The sequence below is a fragment of the Aquarana catesbeiana genome, linkage group LG06, assembly GCF_042186555.1.
Source record: "Aquarana catesbeiana isolate 2022-GZ linkage group LG06, ASM4218655v1, whole genome shotgun sequence".
NCBI classification, from domain to species: Eukaryota; Metazoa; Chordata; class Amphibia; order Anura; family Ranidae; genus Aquarana; species Aquarana catesbeiana.
Window position 1 is genome coordinate 132,419,513 of NC_133329.1, and position 22,683 is coordinate 132,442,195.

Genomic DNA, 22,683 nt, shown 5'->3' on the forward strand with positions numbered 1-22,683 from the left:
CCCTTTCCTCCCTAGTCTGACTGTCCCTGGCTTGCTCTTTTCGTTTATTGGATTTCAGTTATTTCAGCCATGAAGGTGCTGCATTAGCACCGTGCTGTCCCCTCACACAAGCCATGATCTGAATGCATTGCATAAGGAAGTGTAGAGACCCAGTGGTGACATCACTGGATCTAAATAAAGATATGTATTTAAAACATAAAGGTTTTATTTAAAATCTCACGAGCAATACTTGATCGGGGGTTGGGGAACCAGGGAAGGCAACGTATAAGCAGATTAAACTGCAGCCAAGTCAACTTTGTCTAAAAAAAGTATGGTGGGCTGCCAATCTTCTAAAAATGCTAGCTGCCTGACTGTTATGCTGATCCTCTGGCTTTACTACTTTGTGAGTCACTCACCCAAAAAACATATGCAGAGAGGTAAAGACAGAAATTCCTATCTACTGCATACTAGTTCTGTGTTATGCCGTGTACACACGACCGGACTTTTCGACTGGACTGGTCTGACGGGACAAATCCGTCGCACAATCCGACCGTGTGTGGGCTTCATCGGACCTTCAGCGGACTTTTTCTGTCGAAAATCATACGGACTTTAGATTAGGAACATGTTTCAAATCTTTCCGCCAGAACTCCGTCGGACCCAGTTCCTATCGAGAAATCCACTCGTCTGTATGCTAGTCCGACGGACAAAAACCGCTGCTAGGGCAGCTATTGGCTACTGGCTATGAACTTCCATATTTTAGTCTGGTCGTACGTCATTACGTACAAATCCGTCCGACTTTGGTGTGATCATGTGTAGGCAAGTCCGTTCGTTAGAGAGTCCATCGAAAGTCCATCGTAACTCTGTCGAAAGTCCATCAGAAAGAGCGTCGGACCTTTGATGCCGAAAAGTCCGCCCATGTGTACACTGCATTAGTGGCTTATAGTATGAAAGCAAGAGGGTAAGCATGACAGCGAGGCACTACTTTTTCTACAAATACTTTTAATACATTTGCAAATGATATTTCAGTTTCTGCACTTGTTATATAGGTGAGGAGTTCTACAGTGCTGCTCCGAAAAGAATTGGTTGCTAAATGTTGCAATAACTAAAGAGTTTATTATTGATTTTAGGAAACACAGTATTTATTGACTTAGTTCCACTCTACATAAATGGGATTTGTAAGGAATTTATATTTCTGAGGATCTAACTTAGTTGGATAATATTTTGGCAGTTACAAAAAGTCTCAGCAGGGATTGAATTCTTGAGAATACTCAAGAAGAATGGACAGGAAGTACAGTTGCTGGTTAGCGTTTACTGCCCTTCTATTGAAAGCATACTGGCATACTGTTTTTCAGTCTGGTATGTGTGTGGCTCAGTGACAGACAGAAATTTAAAAATATTGCACATAGAATTATTGGTTGTCAACATCCCTCCATGGATGATATTTTGTGTTCCTCTTGTTTCTTAACAGCAAAATGTATTGTGAAAGATCCCTCACACCCAGGCCATTACCTTTTAGTTCAATCAGAGTTGATTGAGATTTTAAGGTCGGCACGTACAAGGTACAGTGCATGAAAAAAGAAGGGTTAGGGCATTGCCTTTTGACCTGTTGCCTTCTGGTAGATAGTATGGAAATATTAAGGTTCGGATGAACAAATTCTGAGATAGTTTCTTACCTAGAGCTATCAGTGCACTTAAAGCGTTTCTTACCCCAACACTTTATATTCCTGATATGTGTTTGCTATACCATGTACTTGCATGAGAAAGTATCCTGTTTTCTTGTATCACTTCCTTTATGTGAAATCTCTAGTGTTCCTACTAGTCCCTCTGCTTTCCTATTAGAAACTGACCACACTAAGCAGGAGAGCACATTGTGGTCAGTTCTCCAGCTATGCTGGGAACTCAGTGTACTCTCCTCCAATGATCAGACTTGTCCTGACACACCCCTGCTGCACAGCTATTCACTGGGAAGCTCAGTGTGCTGCTGCTTCTCCTCCACCTAGCTCTTATGCAGCTGAGAACAGAGGGAATGTGCTCACTTAAAAAAAGGGAAAAACTGTATTTATGTTTTTTTTTACACCTATACAAAAATGTTTTGCCTTTCATTTCTATATTAAAGTGAATGGGTTGTTTTTTAAGCTGATCATATACAATTACTTTAAGCAAATAAATTACTGGGGTCAGAGCAATAATGTGTGGCTATTATAAGAGTAACTGGAGAGTAAAATGGTATCAAAGCCTGGTGTTATCATTTTAGACATTTTAGTTTAGTATATTTTATTGAGTAATTATATATTTTTTGTAGTTTTTGTGGTTTTTGTGGTTGGTTGGTTTGTTGTGTTTTTGGCAATGTTTGAAGAGTGGCAATCAAATTTCATTGTATTTTAAAACAATGACAATTGATTCTTTATTCTATAAGAAAGTACTTTCCTTTAATATAAAAAAAAATTAAATTGAATTGTTAAAAGCAAAACAAAACAAATTAGACAAATTGACTTGCTTCACAGTGTACAGTAACTGCTGCAAAGATCATCAGAAGAGAACTATTATTGTTGAACATTATACTTAGAGGAGGTCCACCTATGGCCTGGTCGGAGATTTTGGACTCTTGAGAGTCAGTTGTTTTCTGCACTAAAGAAATGTCAACTCTTGCATGAGTTAGTTATAGCATCTTGCATGCAAGATCCAGCTTACTCTATGTGTTAGCCTTCCACCAGCAACAAGCCTATTGGGGTGCAGTTACAGCTTATTTAAAGTCTGGAACTGATAAATGTTTGTTTATTACATTCAGTATGAATAAACCGATACAGTGATGTTTTTTATATTTTCAAAAAATTGAATAGAAGGTTTTTAAAAATGCTGGCATGGTACCATATCACAATTTTAGTTACACTCTGGAATACAGGAATTTTATCATTTAGGTCAGAAGAACCCTATCTGATCCCAGCTTCTCCTTAGCTAGTGTGAGGAATCACCCCTCATTTAATAACAGAATGAATATATTTTGAATATTTTCTATTCAATAGACCTCATTACCATTGTGTGACTTAAAATTTTCTATAAGAGGAAGTAATTCATCTTGTATTTTGGCTTCTATTGTTTTCTTCCCCATTCCAAAGTCTCGAAGGGTTGAGAGAGTGAACCTCCTTAAAGCTTTCCAAAGTTCTCCATTACTAAATATTATACCTAAAATACAGATAATGAAATGTAAGTATGCCGTTCATTCTTTAACATTAGTACCTTTATGTAAAAGGCCAAAAAAGGCCACAAAGTGCAGTAGCCCACTGTAACCAATCAGTAATTTTCCTTCATACCTTGAAATTCAATTGGTTACTTTGGGTAATTACTTTTCAGAGTAATTTGTATATTCTTATAGTTGTTAAACTTGCTTCTAATAACCCATGTTTAGTGGCATCACTAGGGTTGGAGTCACCTGGTGGGGTAAAACATGGTGTCAATCCCTGGGGTGGCACCATGTTTTATCGCACCGCCACATTGGTGCAGCTCCCCCCCCCAGCCAGTGCTCTGCCCTGTTGCTGCAGAGTGACAGCAGGAGCAGGACAGAGGGACAGAGCAGTAGACACTGGACAGGCTAGCGCATCAGGCTCTCTTCTGTCTATCCTGCCACAATGATCTGCAGGGTTCTGGGCAGGCTAGTTTTGGGCCGGCAGAGCACAGTGTGCACCCCAAACCAGCCCCTAATTGATGCAATCGGTACTGGTGCGCTGTCACGGATGAGATGGTGTCACCCCTCTGGCAGGTGTCACCCCCATAGCGACACCACTGCCCACCCTCACAGCTTGTGTATGATGCACTTGATCTTTACTGATTTCGGTGAGCTGGGGCAAACCTCTGAAACATAAAGGAAGAATACACATTTTTGTATGATGATCACATTATCTCTTAACTAATGCATCAAGAATGTAGTGATGAACCATATAGTTTCTAATATTGGTGGATTAGGTCTTAAAGCAACCTAATTTATACAGTTATCAGGCCTTTGGAACATTCTAAATGAATTGCATAGGACCCATAATTGGCACAAAATGATAAACTATATAAAAAAATAAAATGATAATGCTAACTATACCTTTTTCTTTAAATAAAAGCTTGAAGATCGGTACATCGCCTCTTTCTCCAAAATCATCAGCTCGGTTGACCAGGGCATCCTTCACAGCACTGTATCCCACGATCACCACAACCTTTTTAGGTCCAAATTGTACAGTGAAGATTTCCCCATACTTTTCAGAGAGCTGCAATACAATTTGATGTAAAAACCTTTGCTCCACTACAGTAAGTTGCATTACAGGGTGAATGTTTCTGTTAGACAAAGCTTGGAAATTTTCATCTCCAAAGAACCAAGGGTTTCTGGGTAGAGTCACTTGGACTCCAGTAAAGTTTATGGCACTTCACATTTTGCCCTGATGAGACTTAGTGACTGGGACAGTCTCTAGGTAAATATTGTGGTCCAGCGAAGACTGTATGATTTTAAACTGTTCCAAACCAACAAACATGCGTAAAAGCCTCCTGTGCTTGAGAGTAGACCCCAGGGGTGGCAGTTGTCTAGATTCCCCAGATTCTGCTGTATATTGTATGGTTTATACTTAGCAAAGCAATGATATTTATTAATATTATGCTTTGGAATATTTGTGATGTTGGACAGTCATTTGCAATATTGAACTTAATTATTCCATTGTTTCAGCATGATGTAGATTGTAAACAAAAGGTGACAACTCCTGCCCACGAAGTAGGGTGTGGGGCCTCTATTTAACAGCAGATATACCATTTGGTTATTTAAGAGCTGAGGAAAGGTGAGGTTCAGTTGGCTCTGAGAAAGAGAGAAATCCTTCAAAATGCGTTAGCCTGTTGGACTTATGACATTCTGTTATGATCTATGATGTGACATGAACTCAATGCTGTTGATGTACCATGATAAGTCGTTTTACATCAGATGGTTTATGAGTACTATACTTATTACTTTTTAGCAAAAAAATACTAAAATACATGTTTTTAGGATATGCTCTAGGCTGGTGCGCCCTCTGTTTTGTTTGATTATTCTAAACACTCAGTTGATGGGGCATTTAAACCACAAGGTGAGAACTCACTGTTAAAAATCAAAACACGTACTGTACTTTAAACAGTACTTTAAACAGCAAAAATGTCATTTGGTTTTTTTGAATGTTTAGGATTGGAAAAAATCCTAAACATTAAAAAAAAAAAAAAAAAAAGCTCAATTTGTAAAAAAATATATGAGTTTCTTTTCTCTGTTCCTCACCTGTATCAATACTGGTCGTTCATATAATGTTAAAAAATCAATCTGTGCTGCCACCAACAGCCTGCTTAATTATTGTTCGTTGTTGTGTTTTGTGCCTTGGCACGTTCCACTGTTTCTTCCTGTTGCATAGTATAGTACCCTGTTAAGCATTCCCTGCTTCCCCATGCTCCCTGTTACTTTTGTTTTCTGCTCTCATCAAGTAAATGCCCTTATACCGGGCTTTTTTTTCAGCGGGAACACGGGGGGAATGCATTCCTGGCACCTCCAGCACAGAATGTAGTGGCAAGGGGTACTAGAGTGTGCTGGAGGGTCTATTGATACTGGCTGCTGGAGAATATGTGGTCGCTGGGGGAATCTTTTTTTGTGGGGGTCTAGTGTTTTTGGGGAGGTTTATTGTTGATGTGGGGGGTCTATTGTTAGTTGCAGGGGATCTATATTATTGCTTTTCTTGTTATCAGTGTCAAATTCCATACAAATTACTTGGTTCTCTATTCCCTAAAGGGAGTGGTACTGGGAGGTGGGTAGGGGGTGGAACTAAGGGACGGTGCTCAGAGGTGGGTAGGGGGTGGAGACAAGGAGTGTTTCGGAAGGGGTTAGTACTTTCACCTATTCCCTGAGAAAAAAAACCTCCATTTATATGCTGCAAAGTCTGGAATAAACTACATTGGATTTCAGTCTAAAGCCTCGTATACACGATCGGATTGTTGGCAGAGTGTCAAACTTTTATCCGAAGGGCGCGTGCCTGATTTTGTATTGCATACTAATGGCACACAATTGTCGGCCAACAAACACAAACGTAGTGACGTACTAGACGTACTACGTTGAATTTCAGCTCTTGAGCGCCACCCTTTGGGCACCCTCTGCTAATGTCGTGTTTGGTGAGCATTGATTCTGAGCATGCGTGTTTGTACTTTGGTCTTTTGTGTGACGGACTTATGTACACACGATACGAAAATCTGCGACAGACCGGGATCTTACTTTTTGCTGTGTTTCTAAAAGAGGCAATGAAGGGAACTCCCCCTGATGGGACACAGACAACAAAAAACTAATCTGACAGGGATCTCAGCCATTCTCTACTCCAAGTTTTTGCTTTGCATACACTTCAATTAGTTTAGATGAGCTTGATCACCAGAGCACCAAAAAGACACCTAAAATGATGTATAGCGATGTAACATGTAAGGGTAATATATTTGCAGCATAAGGGATATAGTGGCTACATAGTGATGTTGAGGATATACTTCTGACAGATCATATATTTCTAGTTTTGGAAGGGAGATATATTTAAGACCATTAGAAATATACACTATATTGTCACTATATTGTCAAAAGTATTGGGATGCCTGCTAGGAAGGATGTTCACAAGGTTTAGGAGTGTGTCTATGGGAATGTTTGAGCATTATTCCAGAAGCACATTTGTGAGGTCAGGCTTGCAGTCTAATTCTAGTTTATCGCAAAGGTGTTCTATCGAGTTGAGGTCAGGACTCTGTGCAAGTCAGCAGACATGGGAGTAAGTCACACATGTGCAAGTCACAAGCAAGTCTCAAGTCTTGGGCGGCACAGTGGTGTAGTGGGTTGCACTTTCGCCTAGCAGTAAGAAGGGTCGCTGGTTCGAATCCCAACCACGACACTACCTGCCTGGAGTTTGCATGTTCTCCCTGTGCCTGCGTGGGTTTCCTTCGGGTACTCCAGTTTCCTCCCACACTCCAAAGACATGCTGGTAGGTTAATTGGATCCTGTCTAAATTGTCCCTAGTATGTATGAATGTGAGTTAGGGACCTTAGATTGTACGCTCCTTGAGGGTAGGGACTGATGTGAATGTACAATGTATATGTAAAGCGCTGCGTAAATTGACAGCGCTATATAAGTGCCTGAAATAAATAATAAATAAGTCTTAACCTTCAAGTCACAAGCAAGTCCCAAGTTACTGTTGCGAAAAGCAAGCAAGTCAAGTCGAGTCCCTGCTAGAAGTCAAGCAAGTCAAATCATTTATTTTGGTCAAGTCACAAATTAAGTCAAAATACTGATTTCCACCTTTAAATGAGTTAACAGTCAGTTTTCAGGAAAGGTTTTGTTTTATTTTCAACATTAACAAAACTGCTTAGTGCTTTTTTCTTGGCATATTAAAGAAACACTTTGAATGCCCAAACAGCAGACAAGGAGCAGAACACTCAGCAATTAAATGGCCAACAAGCCTGAAAAAATGTAGTCCTTGCTGAGGGGGAAAATAACTAAGCTCAAAGTTTGAACTTGACACAATGCCAACATCTGGACACTTGAATGGTGATGAGAATAGCCACTTAAAATGCATTGCATTTGCAAAAAATTAAATTGGAAAGTACTTTCTCGCTCAGTTGTGAGCGATGGGGTCGCATTATCACCCCACCATGGCTGAACACACGTTCAACAGGTGCGCTTGATGCAGGGACTGACATAACTCTTACCGCTACCCTGAACAAAGAGGGGAGCATGTGCCTGTTCATGGCCCAAAACTGAAGGCAGCTCTGTCCATCACAAATGTTTGGGCACCAGTGACACCAATACAGTGACCAGTGCTAAAGAAAATGCACTGTTACTGTATAAATGACACTGGCAGGGAAGGTGTTCCAAAAGTTAAAAAAAACTACAGTTTTAAGTGCAAATTTCAGTATTTAGGCAACAAACAAGTAACATGTGCAATTATTAATGAACTCACCATTCTGTTGCTAGGGGTTGCTATACATTACCGATCAGTGAGCGGCGCTCACCATTCAGCTGCTAGGGGTTGCTATACATTACTGCTCACCATTCGGTTGCTAGGGGTTACTGCACAGTGATTTTCTGCCACTCAGTGTCCCCCTCTGTAAACTGCTCAGTCCTGCTGCTTTATTAATCCCCACCCCCGCTGCTGACAGAAATTCTTAATCCTCAACCTTCTTCTGCCAGCAGCGGGGGTGGGGATTAATAAAGCAGCAGGACTGAGCAATTTACAGAGGGGGACACTGAGTGGCAGGCAATCACTGTGCAGTAACCCCTAGCAACCGAATGGTGAGCACTGAAGTAATGTATCTTAATAAGAATGCACCGGGCTCCGGTCCCGAGAACAAGCGGGGGTGATGGGCCATCACCCCCTTACCAGGCACTGATGGATGCCTGGTAATGTAAACAAACCACAGAGAACAGAGCAGACTCCCGCCCGCCTCAATACACTACACAGTCAGCCACACTTACTTTTATCGGTTTATCCTCATCTTCTGTATCCTCTCGAGTCTCGTCACATGTGGCGGGCTACAGGAGGAGGGTGGGTGCTGATTGCCCCTGAAGCGGTGGTGGGCGGAGTGTGTGGGTAATATTTTCGGGGGGTGGTGCCAAGTCATTGCAAGTCAAATAGCCCAAGTCAAAGTCAAGTTGCAAGTCATTAGTGACAAGTCAAAGTCAAGTCGAGTCATTTATTTAATTTCGTCAAGCAAGTCGCAAGTCCTCAAAACAGGTGACTCGAGTCTGACTCGAGTCCCCCACCCCTGCAAGTCATGTGACTCGAGTCCCCCACCCCTGCAAGTCAGTAAAGTTCCTCCATCCCAAACTTGCTCATCCATGTCTTTATGGACCTTGCTTTGTGCACTGGTCCAAATCATTTGGTGAAGGGGTATTATGGTGTGGGGTTGTTTTTCAGGGGTTGGGCTTGGCCCCTTAGTTCCAGTGAAGGGAACTCTTAAGGTGTCAGCATACCAAGACATTTTGGACAATTTCATGCTCCCACCTTTGTGGGAATAGTTTGTGGATGGCCCCTTCCTGTTCCAACATGGCAGCGCACCAGTGCTCAAAGCAAGGTCCATAAAGACATAGATGAGCGAGTTTGGGGTGGAGGAACTTGACTGACCTGCACAGAGTCCTGACCTCAACCTGACAGAACACCTCTGGGATGAATTTGAGTGGAGACTGCAAGCCAGGCCTTCTCATCCAACATCAGTGCCTGTCCTCACAAATGTGCTTCTGGAAGAATGGTCAAACATTCCCATAGACACACTCCTAAACCTTGTGGACAGCCTTCCCAGAAGAGTTGAAGCTGTTATAGCTGCAAAGCATGGACCAACTCAATATTGAACCCTACGGACTAAGACTGGGATGCCATCAAAGTTCATGTGCGTGTAAAAGCAAGTGCCCTAATACTTTTGACAATATGGTGTATTTCTAGTTGGGACAATGTATATATTGCTGGGCCAAGACAGTGCATTCCTTGGTAATAGTGTAAAAGATATTATAATGTTGGTTTTTGCCATTCCCTAAAGTTACATCTGCATTTGGCCACACCCACAATTTGTCACAAAGTGCAGATCATATTTGCCAATCTGGGTAAAGTAAAGAAAGTAAGACATTCAAGGAAAACCATAAAGGTTTTGGGGAGGTGTTATTCTAAATAAAAGTTGTAAACATTGAAAATGTTACTTTTGACAAACTGTCACAGCTTAAAAGAAGATGGACATTGAATATCACTTTCCTACAATTTGGCTGTATAATATTTTTACAGATTTCAGGTGACTACATCTGCCAACAGTACAAAGTAAACAAATAATATATCATGTTAAAAGATCTCAAAATATAATATAATTCAACAAGGATGCTTCATTTGATATACTATATCATATATATATATTAATATTACAACAAAAAAGCCTTATTAGAAATGTTAATATTAACTGGTACTACCTCCATCAGTGACTCATATGGCTTTTTCAAGTTCACCAGATTGAGGTTCCCAATTAAAGGTAGAGGTTTAGGACCTGGTGGCATCTTTCCATTGCTTTTCTTAGATCCATTGATCCAGTACAAAAATAATACAACACATGTTGTTAAACACAGCAGCAAGTCAATCCTTGTCAGAAGGTAGATGAGAAAAGTCATAGTGAACAACCGTAATGATGATATCATCAATATGGCACAACTTTTATATGCATGCTGTTAATTCTTAACATATTAATCTTTACTAGGGCACAAATAAAGTATAATACCCCATTTGGCGCATATCTCCTTCCTTTGTTATTGCATAAGCTTGTTTTTGCATAGAAGCTATGGATTGTACGGCACAAACCTGTATAACCTTTTGCCAAGAGGCAGTTATGTTGTTTGCAAGTTAGTTGTTTTCATGCCAGGACTTAAAGTTCACACATTAAGGGTATGAACTACAAATAATTCAATATGTAATTGTTCATGTTCAGTTAGGAAACTGCAACTTTTAATCATGAAACAGTTTAGCAGATCAGAATAGCAGAAATGTAAATGCATTTGTTTCTGAATGTGACATAGGATACATTTTCACTGCTGGTATGTGCACCATGTACTAAAGTACAACTGTTTGGCCTCTGTTTGGTTCTGCCTTTCCTTTCCTAGACTGTTCTTCTGCTTGATTACAAGAATATACTTCCTGATTACATTACTTGGATTTAAAATATATTTAATATTTTTTTCCCTGAACAAATAACTGCATTTTTTTTATCTACCAAGGTTAAAGGGGGGGGCAAAAAGCAAAAAGAGGGGGGCTAAGGGTTGGGGGGTTTGGGACTTTGAATGAGGTGTGTGGGATCACACAGCTCCATCCCTATCTATATGCAAGAAAAAGAGTGTTTGGGACTTGAGGCAGATCTAGCATGGCTAAAAGATGAGTCAATGTAACAAGACGAGTTTTATTCATTAAAAAACATGACATGGCAAAATGAGTACATACATAGTAAATAAGCATAACAATCACATATTATTGACCAGATATTCATAAAAACAATCATAGCAACTTGGAGATGATATATTGAGGTATTGACTCATCTTTTAGCCATGCGAGATCTGCCTCATTTAAAGTCCCAAACCCTCTTTTTTTGCATATAAATAGGGATGGAGCTGTGCGATCCCACACACCTTATTCAAAGTCCCCCCCCCCTTATTGTTTCATATGATTAGAGATGGAGATATACTAGCAGCTATCATGGAGTCTTTGATCTTATATTCTCTTCCTATGCAGTTCAAGGCGAACTTTTGTGTCCATCATGTGTTTTTTATTAAGACCCATGTTAATACTGATTCAATACTCGTATCGCACGTAGCAACTTTTTATACAGTATATGGTGATGTTTGTCTGACCTTTGTGATCCCTTTCTGGTGGGCTGATTTATGTTCATTGCCCAGGAGCTGCAAGGTGCATTGGGGGCCTTCCTTCCTCCCTCCCATCCACCTTTGGTTTATGCGGGGGATTGGGCGGGCCAGCCCACTGCGTCCCCACCCCAACGGTGCCCTCTCTGGGCGTCCTGGCATAAGTGGGATTTCAATCCTGGCCAGCACATGGGGAGATGTGTCTAACTGTCTTGGGCAGCTTCGGTCACTTCCCCCTTTTTTTTGCTGTGCCAGCGTGACGCTGGGAGGAGCCCATTTGGTCATGCTAAGCACATAAGGAACCCCATTTCACTCTGCTAGCTCTCTTGGTAGCACCTACAGCAGCATACTGCACAGATCTGTGGATCATGGTTCTCTGTCACAGCTTTAGGTAATCACCTGGCTGGGCTTTCTGCCTATGCTTTTCAGTGTTTGATTAAAGACAGCATTGGCTGACCTTCATCATTTTTCCTAGATCCTCTGCACTCTTCCTTTCCCTCTAAGCAGGTATGCCCCCCTTTTTCACTATTTCCACACTTCATTTATAACTTTTTATCTTGGTGTTGGGCTCCATTTACTGTTCAATACTTTTCAATAATATATTACACCTTCATATACTCATAGTCTACCTGATTTATTCACTTTTACAGCATTGGAGCCCAAATGGTTTTCTTTTTGACCACTTGTTTCCTTTTCTCTGGGGATCATTGTGTGCGTCCGGCTCTCCTGCGGGCCCCTTCCTCAGCTCCCGTGGTGAACATTTCAAGCAGCCACCAGCTTTCATGTTTACATGATCTAGACTTAATTGACATGTAAGTACTTAGTGGGATGAGTTCATTTCTCCCCTCCTTTACATATATATTCTACCTTGTGCGTGGGTGTAACTTTGGACCATATAGTTTATTTATGCTTTTTTAGACATTGGTACACTTGCCCCTCATGATGTGGTAAGAAACCATGAAACGTGCGTCGGGCCAATTTTGGTGCACCATTTTCTTTTTAGATGGTTTTATTTTATCCACTCCCAAGCTACCCCACCATGCTGCTTTTCAAGTGATTCTTTACTATGGACAATTGTTCGATACCTCAATATATCATCTCCAAGTTGCTATGATTGCTTTTATGAATATCTGGTCAATAATATGTGATTGTTATGCTTATTTACTATGTATGTACTCATATTGCCATGTCATGTTTTTTAATGAATAAAACATGTCTTGTTATATTGACTCATCTTTTAGCCATGCTAGATCTACCTAATTTAAAGTCCCAAACCCTTGTTTTCTTGCGGGGTAATAAAACAAAAAACAAAAATGTATAATGTTGCCACTTACAAAGTCTTAGGCCCCTTTCACATGGACGTTCGTTTTTTTGTTCAGATCAGTCACGTTTTTTTTTGTAAAAAAACAAATCAAAAACGGATACAGATGTCAATTTTTCCATCCGTTTTCTTATCAGCTGACATCCGTTTTTTACAAAAAAAAAAAAACAGTGAGTGAACTGAAGTTCAAACACTATATATAGCTGGTTGCTAAGGAGGGGGCTGGGAAGCCAGCTACTGCGTACTTAACAACTGATGAGTCATCAGCTGACAGCTGAATGTAAAAAAAAAAATTGCAAAAAAAAAAAAAACGGCATGGGCCCCCCCAGGTCTAAACCAGGTCCTTCGGGATGAGTGAGCCCCCCCACGTTGATGGGGACAAGGGCCTCTTCCCGACAACCCTGGCCGGTGGTTGTCAGGGTCTGCAGGCAGGGGGGCTAATCAGTGTGGGCTTTTTTCCTTTATTTTCATATTTCAATCCAGCGAGTAAGTCTGTTATTTTTCAGCTTCCTTTAACAGGCCACATTTGTCTTGAGACAAACCATTTAAAGTGTAATGATGACCAAAATCCCCTGTAATGTTGTAACATTTTTTGATTGGCTGAAGCAACAAAGCATGGGAAATGTGTGTCGGGTAGGCTGCTGAGAGGAAGAGAGGACAGTACCTGCTGGTGTACCTGGACAAGATAATCATCTTTGGATGGACTTTAGAAGAGAATGAAGAGTGTTTGGAGAGGTTCATATTGTCTCTTGAGAAGTGCCAGTTTAATCAGTCATCGGTCACCTACCTTAGGCATGTTGTCTCCATGGAGGGGGTGGCCACTGAAAGTCATCACCACTTGATGCAGGCCTCAAAATGTGAATGAACTGACATAATTTCTGTTCTTACTACTTGAGGTTGATGGAAGGATCCACATGTAGCAAGATTCCGGGTCCCCAGAGGCCTAATGGTGACCTCCAGAGTTAGGGACAGCTGACATCCTTCGGTGTAGAGTGGGTTACAAGGCATGGTGGGTGTGATGCAAGGTGGATTAGTGGGCGCCAGACACTTCTTGAATGTAAAGAGATTTATTCTCTTGTGAACAGAACTGTGGGGGAGAGGGTTGGGGCCAGGACACCCTTAAGTGGATGCAATGTTAATTGGCAGATTCTGAGACTTCTATAGGCAGACAGCCATGCAGGGAAAGGCATCCAGCTAGACACCACATCTGCATGAGTAGGACCGCTGTCTCCTATGGCAATAATCTTGTAACAGATTCTAATAAAGGTTGTAATTAGGGATGAGCTTCGTGTTCGAGTCGAACCCATGTTCGACTCGAACATCGGCTGTTCGATCGTTCGCCGAATTGCGAACGTTATGGGCCGTTCGCGCTAAATTCGTGTGGCGCGTCACGGCCCATAATTCACTGCGGCATCGCAGTGCATTGCTGGCTGATGATTGGCCAAGCATGCACTATGACCCGCATGCTTGGCCAATCACAGCGCCGTCAGTAGAGAGAGCTGTAATTGGCCAAAGCCAGGGTGGCTTTGGCCAATTATGGCTCAGGGGATTTAGTACACACCCCACACTATATAAGGCCGCCTGCACGGCGGCCCTGTGTAGTGTGTGTTCCGGTGTGCTGAGAGATAGAGAGAGAGAGAGACAGTGTCATTTGATTTGAGTTAGATAGATTAGGCAGAACAGTCAGTCAGTTAGCTGCACTTACAGTGTATTGTGTATATATATGCATCCCAGGTGTTGCATATATATATATACACTGTATTCAGTTTAGCTAGATCCGTTCCTGTTATCTTCTATCTAGACTATTTACATTTAATGCAGTGCGTCCTGCTCACAGTGTTCAGCTAGATCCGTTCCTGCTATTTACATTTAGTGCAGTGCGTCCTGCTCACAGTGTTCAGCTAGATCCGTTCCTGTTATCTTCTAGACTATTTACATTTAGTGCAGTGCGTCCTGCTCACAGTGTTCAGCTAGATCCGTTCCTGCAATTTACATTTAGTGCAGTGCGTCCTGCTCACAGTGTTCAGCTAGATCCGTTCCTGCTATTTACATTTAGTGCAGTGCGTCCTGCTCACAGTGTTCAGCTAGATCCGTTCCTGCTATTTACATTTAGTGCAGTGCGTCCTGCTCACAGTGTTCAGCTAGATCCGTTCCTGTTATTTACATTTAGTGCAGTGCGTCCTGCTCACAGTGTTCAGCTAGATCCGTTCCTGCTATTTACATTTAGTGCAGTGCGTCCTGCTCACAGTGTTCAGCTAGATCCGTTCCTGCTATTTACATTTAGTGCAGTGCGTCCTGCTCACAGTGTTCAGCTAGATCCGTTCCTGTTATCTTCCTACTGACAGGCAGGCTTGTCTGGTTACAGTATATAAAGCTACCTGAAGAAAATTACAGGTGTTCTATTTGATCCTATTAGTACCACGGTCAGGCAGCTAGACTATTTACATTTAGTACAGTGCGTCCTGCTCACAGTGTACAGCTAGATCCGTTCCTGTTATCTTCCTACTGACAGGCAGGCTTGTCTGGTTACAGTATATAAAGCTACCTGAAGAAAATTACAGGTGTTCTATTTGATCCTATTAGTACCACGGTCAGGCAGCTAGACTATTTACATTTAGTACAGTGCGTCCTGCTCACAGTGTTCAGCTAGATCCGTTCCTGTTATCTTCCTACTGACAGGCAGGCTTGTCTGGTTACAGTATATAAAGCTACTTGAAGAAAATTACAGGTGTTCTATCCCAGCTTAGTGCAGCTACAGGCCATTAGTATGTCTGGAAGGCCAAGAAGGAGAGGCAGACAGTCACAAGCCAATAAGAGAGGGCAAGCAGGCTCTGTGTTTAGTGCTGGTCGTGGAGACGGTGCATCCTCATCAGCACGTGGCCATGGGACACGCTTGGCCTTTTTTTCGGCAGCTGGCCGTGTTGAGCCGCAACATGCGGAAGACTTGGTCGAGTGGATGACCAAGCCGTCCTCATCCTCCTCATCCTCTCTCACCCATGCCCAGGGTGCTTTGTCTGGCAAAGCAGCGGCCTCTTCCCTCAGCTCAATGTCATCAGTGACTCCTTCCCTAGCTCCACCATGTCCTCATGAGGATTCCCTCGAACTGTTTGACCACAGTGTTGGGTACATGCTCCAGGAGGATGCCCAGCGTTTGGAAGGCTCTGATGACGATACTGAGCTCGATGAAGGCAGTAACATGAGCACGGACAGAGGGGGTGCCCAAGAAGGACAGCAATCTGGCAGTCATGCTCCCCCTGCTGCAGCATACTGCCAGGTTTGCTCCAGTGATGAGGAGGGAGGGGATGATGAGGTCACTGACTCAACGTGGGTGCCTGATAGGAGAGAGGAGGAGGAGGAGGAGGAGGAGGAGGAGGCGGCGGCACATCACCAACGAGGCAGGATGCCCTCCAGGGGCCAGCCTAAGGGCAGCACATTGACTGCATCACACCCCAAAGCTCCACATGTGCAGGGCGCTGCAGTCTCTGCGCGTTATTCAAAAAGTTCTTTGGTGTGGGCCTTTTTTGAGACGAGTGCATCAGATCGCACCGCTGCTATTTGCAACATATGTCTCAAGCGTATCTCGCGTGGCCAAAACATCTCCCGCTTGGGTACCACATGCTTGACCAGACATATGTTGACCTGCCATGCAGTTCGTTGGCAAGCGTATCTAAAAGACCCACACCAAAGAACAAAGAGGATCTCTCCTTGCTCCTCATCAGCTGAGATTTCCAACCCCACTAGACCTTCAGTCCTCTCTGAGACCTGCAGTGAGAGGAATGAAGGTGTAGAATTAGGTGTGTCACAGCCAAGTACTTGTGGGCAATCTGCTTTTGGTACACCGACGTCAGATTGTACCAGGCAAATTTCCCTGCCCCAGCTGCTGCACCGCCGAAAGAAGTTTGCTCCCAGCCATCCACATGCCCAGCGGTTGAATGCTAGCTTGGCAAAATTGCTAGCACTTCAACTGCTGCCTTTTCAGTTGGTAGACTCTGCCCCCTTCCGTGAGTTTGTGGAATGTGCGGTTCCTCAGTGGCAGGTACCCAAACGCCACTTTTTCTCACGGAAGGCGATTCCGGCTCTCTACCGGCATGTGGAAGGCAATGTCCATGCCTCGCTGGACAGGGCGGTCAGCGGTAAGGTGCATATTACCGCTGACTCATGGTCCAGCAGGCATGGACAGGGACGTTACCTAAGTTTCACGGCGCATTGGGTGACTCTGCTGGCAGCTGGGAAGGATGCAGGACAAGGTGCAGTAGTGTTGGAGGTTGTTCCGCCACCACGCCTCCAAAATGCTGATTGTGACACACCTCTCTCCTCCACCCCCTCCTCTTCTTCTTCCTCTATGGCCTCTTCCTCGGAACCAGCGGTGCTCCGTAGGCGTTCAAGGGGCTACGCAAGTACGCAGGCCAAAAGATGCCATGCGGTGCTTGAGCTGGTGTGCTTGGGGGACAGGAGCCACACTGGGGCAGAGGTTTTGTCAGCTCTGCAGGGGCAGGTTCAGAGGTGGTTGACGCCACGCCAACTTAAGGCAGGAATGGTGGTTTGCGACAATGGCACCAACCTCCTCTCTGCCCTCCGACAGGGACAAATGACCCATGTGCCCTATTTGGCTCACGTCCTTAACTTGGTGGTGCAGCGGTTCTTGGGCAGGTACCCGGGCTTACAGGATGTCCTGAGGCAGGCCAGGAAAGTCTGTGTGCATTTCCGCCGGTCATATAATGCCAGTGCTCGGCTGACGGACCTCCAAAAGGAGTTTAACCTGCCCAAGAACCGCCTAATCTGTGACATGCCCACCAGGTGGAACTCAACGTTGGCCATGCTGCAGCGGCTGCACACGCAGCAGAGGGCCATCAATGAGTACCTGTGCGACTATGGCACCAGGACAGGGTCAGGGGAGCTTGGTTTTTTTTCCCCACGCCAGTGGGCCATGATCAGGGATGCATGCACTGTCCTGTCACCATTCGAGGAGGCCACGAGGATGGTGAGCAGTGACAGTGCATGCATCAGTGACACTGTCCCCCTTGTCCACCTGTTGGAGCACACGCTGCGTGGAATAATGGACAGGGCACTTGAGGCAGAACAGAGGCAGGAAGAGGAGGACTTCCTTAGCTCTCAAGGCCCCCTTTATCCAGACAGTGTTCCTGCGTGCCCGCCGATCACACAGGAAGAGGACGAGGAGGAAGAGGAGGAGGAGGAAGATTGTGTCAGTATGGAGGTGGAGCCTGGCACTCAGCATCAGCAGCAGTCTTTAAGGGATCAGTCCCAAGAAACACATGGACTTGTACGTGGCTGGGAGGAGGTGGCTGCGGACCATGTCGTTCTTAGTGACCCAGAGGACTCCGGACCGAATGCCTCAGCAAACCTACGCTGCATGGCCTCCCTGATCCTGCAAAGCCTGCGTAAGGATCCTCGTATTCGTGGTATCAAGGAGAAGGACCAATACTGGCTGGCAACCCTCCTTGATCCACGTTACAAGGGTAAGGTTGCGGACCTTATCTTGCCATCGCAGAGGGAGCAGAGGATGAAACATCTTCGGGAGGCCTTGCAGAAAGGTCTGTGCAACGCGTTCCCAGAGACTGGGAGGTTACAAACTCCTGTTTCTGGACAACGTGTTGCTGAGGCTTCGGTCAGTCAAAGAAGGAGCGGTGGAGAAGGTGGCCGTCTGACCGATGCGTTCAGACAATTTTTTGGTCCGCAGCCCCAAGGTATGATCGGTTCCAGCAACCATCGCCAGCGTCTGTTTTATATGGTGCAGGAATACCTAGGGGCAAGATCAGACTTGGACACCTTTCCCACCGAAAATCCTCTGGGTTACTGGGTCTTGAGGATGGATCACTGGCCAGAGCTTGCACAGTATGCAATTGAGCTACTGGCCTGTCCTGCATCCAGCGTTCTTTCGGAACGCACATTCAGTGCTGCTGGAGGCGTGGTAACCGATCACAGGGTGCGTCTGTCCACCGACTCGGTCGATCGGCTGACCTTCATAAAAATGAATGAGTCTTGGATCACCACCAGCTACCAAGCACCTGATGCTGATGTAACCGAATAATTTTTTTTGAAATCTCAGATCCCTTCAAAGACTGCCTATGCTGATGCTGAGTGACTATCCCTGAGTAATTATCCTCTTCCTCCTCAATCATCACGCTGATAGCTTGTAAGAACATTTTTGGTTCTGGGCGCCACCACCAGTGCCTAAGGCCCAATTTTTCAGCCCCTGTTTAACAGGGGCGTGTAATTACAATTTTTGATGTAATACTTTGCAGCAGGGCTCGTTCCTGCATTCCAACTAGAGTGTCTGTGAGGGGTTGCAGTGTTGTGGCACCAGCACCAGTGCCTAAGGCCCAATTTTTCTGCCCCTGTCTAACAGGGGCGTGTAATTACAATTTTTGATGCAATACTTTGCAGCAGGGCTCGTTCCTGCGTTCCAACTAGAGTGTCTGTGAGGGGTTGCAGTGTTGTGGCACCAGCACCAGTGCCTAAGGCCCAATTTTTCTGCCCCTGTCTAACAGGGGCGTGTAATTACAATTTTTGAAGCAATACTTTGCAGCAGGGCTCGTTCCTGCGTTCCAACTAGAGTGTCTGTGAGGGGTTGCAGTGTTGTGGCACCAGCACCAGTGCCTAAGGCCCAATTTTTCTGCCCCTGTCTAACAGGGGCGTGTAATTACAATTTTTGAAGCAATACTTTGCAGCAGGGCTCATTCCTGCGTTCCAACTAGAGTGTCTGTGAGGGGTTGCAGTGTTGTGGCACCAGCACCAGTGCCTAAGGCCTAATTTTTCAGCTCCTGTTCAACAGGGGCATGTAATTACAATTCTTGATCTAATATTTCACAGCAGGGCCCTGTGAGGGCTTACAGTGTTGTGGCCACAGCAATACCTAAGGCCCAAATTTCTGCTGAGTATATAGGGCAGGACCCTACTTTCAAACATCTAACTTACAAATGACTCCTACTTGCAAACGGAAGGAGACAACAGGAAGTGAGATGAAATCTACCCCTAGGAAGGGAAATTCTCTCCTGTAAGAGTTAATATGGGAAAACAATTTCTCCTTTCCACTGATGCTTTCCAATCCTTGTTCCACAAAAAAACCCAAATTTTCAAAAAACATTTTTCATTGGGACAAAAAAGTGAGGTGAAATCTTCTGAAGAGGAGGAAAGACAGCAAAACAAATGTCACAGGGGTGATAACCCTTCCCTATGTTTTCCAAAAAGCTTAGAAAAGATTTTTTGGCTGGAGCTAAACACGTTAAAAATGTTCAAAATTACAAACAGATTCTACTTAACAACAAACCTACAGTCCCTGTCTTGTTTGCACTGCTGTTCAGAGTATATAGGGCCTGGTGGCCCCACACCTTTCCTTATTTTAATTTGGGTGCGGGGTTCCCCTTAATATCCATACAAGACCCAAAGGGCCTGGTAATGGACTGGGGGGTACCCATGCCGTTTGTCTCACTGATTTTCATCCATATTGCCATGACCCGACATGACATTAAACCCGCAAGCAGTTTTAAATGAGATTTTTTCCTTTAAAAATGACATTTGGTGCAGGGACTGTTCTAAACATGGGAAACACGCGTCACTTTACAGGCATACTATAGACACCCCCCAGGTACGATATTTAAAGGAATATTTCACTTTTTTTTTTTACTTTAAGCATCATTAAAATCACTGCTCCCGAAAAAACGGCCGTTTTTAAAAGTTTTTTTTGCATTGATACATGTCCCCTGGGGTAGGACCCGGGTCCCCAAACCCTTTTTAGGACAATACCATGCAAATTAGCCTTTAAAATGAGCACTTTTGATTTCGAACGTTCGAGTCCCATAGACGTCAATGGGGTTCTAACGTTCGTGCGAACTTTCGGTCCGTTCGCGGGTTCTGGTGCGAACCGAACCGGGGGGTGTTCGGCTCATCCCTAGTTGTAATGAACTCCTTCACTTCTTCTACAATCTTCTATTGTAGAACTGTCAGGGCTGGCTCAGCCCTTCCTTCTCTGAGCTGGCCGCTCAGCTGTCGGCTAATTGCCAGCTCTCATCTCTCTCCACAGTAAACTAGCTGTTGTGGATTTCCTCGTCAGTCCCGCCTACTTAAAGATCTCCAGCTCACTTCATTCCTGCCTTTGCCTTGGTCACATCACAAGAAACCATCTCCTGTGTTCCTGTTTAAAGACTGGCTTTGCTGACATCCCTTCTGGCTCCTTATCCTGCTTGCTGTTCCTCTACTTGGACTGACTTTTGGCCTGGCTGATTACCCGATCTGGTTACTGAACTCTGGCTTGGCTGATTACCCGATCTGGTTATTGAACTCTGGCTTGGCTGATTACCCAATCTGGTTACTGAACTCTGGCTTGGCTGACTACCCGATGCGGTTACTGGACTCTGGCTATGCTTTGACTACGCTTACTCTATTTACCTTTTTATTTTTATTAATAAACAAGTGTGATTTTACTGTACTTCTGTCTCGGTCTGGTTCATGGTTTCCGACACCGACTCATTAGTTAAAAATAAGGGAATAAAAGTCTGAAAAAAAAGGTATGCAGCTACCATATTCAATAATTGGTAAACTGCAATACATTACATTTTTTTTATTCTTTTTTAGGTTTAGTTACTCTTTAGCACTAACAGGGGAGCTTACATAGGTCAGCTTTTCTTCATTTATGTAAAACCATTATTGGAAAATAAAAAGAAAAACTTTTGCTGTAACTGGAGTTTGGCTTTAATTTGGTAATTAAGTCTATCGAAATCTGCTAGTACATGTAACCCTACCCCCCTCGCCAGACTGATGATGGTCTCCAAGAGTGTCTCCATTGTTTCTCCATACAAAGTGGAGCCATCCTAAGCCAGGAAGTGCTTTACTGGCCTGACCACCAGGTGAAAATAGTAAGAACAGAAAAAGCCTAAGAAAAAGAAACTTGTGCAGCCACCACATTTAAAGTGTTACTAAACCCACAACAGTAAAATCAGTGTGCATATGCAGTAAAGCATGCTTGTTATACTCACTGTGGAACCTAAGGGGTTAATCCTTTGCATTGTGTAAAAAGGCTGCTTGATTTTGTTTGCACAGATCCTCCTCTTCTTCCACTGACAACAGAACATGTCCGGATAAGACAGAGCCTTTGGAGTCAGGCTGCACATGCTCCGTTTGGTGTGTATTGCTAGAGAGGATTTTTTTCTTGGGAGAGTGCATGTGAATAGCACAGGGCCAATTGGCACTGTCCAGACATGTCCAGACAGAGGGTCAGGAGCCCTGCAGCCTCATAGGACAGTGCAGTATGAAAACTCTCCCTACAAGCTTCACCAGAAACTGATAGAAATCACAAGACTGCTATGTACTGCTGATGAGAAAAGGTATTTAGCTGTTTATATTTACTAAAATAATTGCATTTCCATACCCTGTGTACTGTGGGAGACCAGATATAGTGAATGCAGTGTCCTGGGTTTAGTAACAGTTTAAGGACTGGTAAACTCCCATATATACAATTTTTGTTTTTAGGTTTAATACATCTTTAAAGTGGAACTTTAATTTGCCTCTAAGGAGAGGTGATTTTGACAGAATTATTTTTCAGAAAGAAAAAATGTGGATTTTTAATTTCAATGCCTTACAGCCCTCTGGACTGAACACTGAGTGAATTTGTTGGTCTTTTTGGAACCGAACCCCCCAATTTTTTCAGAATTCAACAGTAAGCCCTCACTAGCGGCTACCATCCCTGATCACCGAGGACTGTCTGGAATCGTTACTTACACACAGTCACGGTGTCATGGTTAATTTCTTCCATTGAATTCCCCATTGATTAAATTAGCGGACAGCTATTTCAGATCTGAGTAATATCCCCTTCAGGGATTTACACTATTACCAGTTGGTTTACCATTTGTATGAGGGTTGAGTGAATGTTGTGGCCATCTGTGTTTTGGTAACGTTATCACATTTTTAATTCATGTGGTGGAGGTGTTTTTCTTGAATAATGTTTGGTGGAATTTTTTCCACAAAGAAAATTATTTTTTGA

At 43.7% G+C, this 22,683-nt stretch overlaps 1 protein-coding gene across 2 annotated transcripts in view; it reads right to left on the minus strand.

Annotated features, from left to right (window-relative positions):
• LOC141148936 (cytochrome P450 2K1-like) overlaps positions 1–10,166 on the minus strand; it is a 54,332-nt gene extending 44,166 nt beyond the window's left edge. The window contains exons 1-3 of one of the 2 annotated variants that reach the window (XM_073636833.1): positions 9,935–10,166; positions 4,067–4,229; positions 3,013–3,162 (exon numbers count right to left, since the gene is read on the minus strand). In XM_073636833.1, the coding sequence (XP_073492934.1) occupies positions 3,013–3,162; positions 4,067–4,229; positions 9,935–10,156 (535 nt within the window). In that variant the 5' untranslated portion in view covers positions 10,157–10,166. The remainder of the gene's footprint in view (positions 1–3,012; positions 3,163–4,066; positions 4,230–9,934) is intronic. The other variant, XM_073636834.1, reaches the window with a different exon arrangement.
• Between the last annotated feature and the right edge of the window lie 12,517 nt (positions 10,167–22,683).